The sequence below is a fragment of the Muscardinus avellanarius genome, assembly GCF_963383645.1.
Source record: "Muscardinus avellanarius genome assembly, chromosome: 22".
Taxonomy (NCBI): Eukaryota; Metazoa; Chordata; class Mammalia; order Rodentia; family Gliridae; genus Muscardinus; species Muscardinus avellanarius.
The window spans coordinates 16,475,234-16,476,956 of NC_137808.1; the positions used below are offsets into that span (position 1 = coordinate 16,475,234).

At 60.8% G+C, this 1,723-nt stretch overlaps 1 protein-coding gene across 1 annotated transcript; it reads right to left on the minus strand.

Annotated features, from left to right (window-relative positions):
* Positions 1 to 241: 241 nt before the first annotated feature.
* GP9 (glycoprotein IX platelet) lies at positions 242 to 778 on the minus strand (the record flags this gene model as incomplete). Its single annotated transcript, XM_080718183.1, has 1 exon — positions 242 to 778. One exon carries the CDS (start codon positions 776 to 778, stop codon positions 242 to 244), a length of 537 nt encoding a protein of 178 aa, XP_080574309.1.
* Positions 779 to 1,723: the final 945 nt, after the last annotated feature.

Here is a 1,723-nt window from a genome sequence, read left to right on the forward strand (position 1 = left end):
GAAACAGGTCTCAGTTGCAGAGTCTGGCCTCTAGCTCTTGACCCCCCCCCCCCAACTGACCCCGTGACAGCAAACAGGGTCCAGCTTCTAGAAGAATCTAGACGGAAAAACAAGTTCTAGAAGGATCTGGACCTCTGAGCTTACAGACAACGAACGAAGCAGCCGGTTTATTTTGGGCTGCCGGCTCTCAGCGGTCAGGTCGGGGGGGTGTGGAGCGGCTCCGGCCTGGGCCGACTCTGGGTCAGTCCAGGGGCTTCGCAGAGGTCCAGAGCAGGCTGGCCAGGAGGGCCAGGCCCAGGATGAGCACGGCCACCAGAGCCACGTCCCACCACACCCTGGGGTGGGCCCAGGGCGCTGGCAGCTGCCAGCCACAGTTGCCCAGCTGGTAGCCGGTGAGCTGGCCCAGGCGGCGGTGGGCGGCCAGGCCTGGACTGGCGCAGCGCACGCCTGGCAGGGCCTCGGGCATGCGGTCTTCCAGCCAGAGGCGCAGGTAGGTGAGGCTGCAGTCGCAGTGCCAGGGGTTCTGTGCCAGGGCGAGGGCCTGCAGCTGGGGCAGGTGGTCGAAGGCGCCCGGGGGCACCGTGCGGAGGCTGTTGTTGGTGAGGAGGAGCTGGCGGGTGTGGACGGGCAGGGCGGGCAGGGCTGTGAGCCCCCGGCCCTCACAGTCCACCCTTAGGCCCATGGTTTCCAAGACCTGGCAGGTGCATGGGGCGGGGCAGCCTTGGCTGCCGGCCTCGGCCACCGCCCAGAGCAGGATCCAGAGCCCCCAGGCAGGCATCCGGGAGGCGGGCTGCGGGAAAGCAGCGGCGTGAGGGCGGCCGGGCCCCACGGGGACCGCCAGAGCCCTGCACCCCCGCAGGGGGACCTCACCTTCCTCAGGACTCGGCCCTCTGGTCTGTGAGATGGGGTGGCTGGCTGGATGCGGCGGTGCACACCTGGAAGTGCTGTACTCGGGAGGCTGAGGAAGGAGGATTGCAGGTTGGAGGCCAGCCTCAGCAATCTAGCAAGGCCCTCAGCAACTTAGTGAGGCCGATTCAAAAAGAAAAAAAAGAAAAGCCGGGCGCGGTGGCGCACCCTTGTCATCCCAGCATTCGGGAGGCTGAGACAGGAGGATCGCGGTTCGCAGACAGCCTCGGCTACTTAGTGAGGCCCTCTGCAACTCAGTGAGACCCGGTTTCAAAATATAAAATAAAAAAAAAATAGGGCTGGGGGTATAGGTCAGAGGTAGAATATCCCTGGGTTCCATCCCTAGTACCGCAAAATAAATAAATAAATAATATAAAATAGGGATGGGGTGTAGCTCAAAGGTAGAATGTCCCTGGGTTCTATCTCCAGTACTACAAGAAATTTTTAAAAAATAAATGCCGGGCGTGGTGGCGCACGCTTGTAATCCCAGCGTTCGGGAGGCTGAGACCCGGAGGATCGCGGTTCGCGGACAGCCTCAGCTACTTAGCGAGGCCCTCGGCAACTCAGTGAGACCCGGTTTCAAACTAAAGAATAAAAAATAGGGCAGGGGGTGTAGCTCGGAGGTCGAATGCCCCTGGGTTCCATCCCCAGACTCGCAAAATAAAAATAAAATAAAATAAAATAAAATAAAAAATAGCCGGGCGTGGTGGCACACGCTCGTCATCCCAGCATTCGGGAGGCTGAGACCGGAGGATCGCGGTTCGCGGCCAGCCTCAGCTACTTAGCGAGGCCCTCGGCAACTCAGTGAGACCCGGTT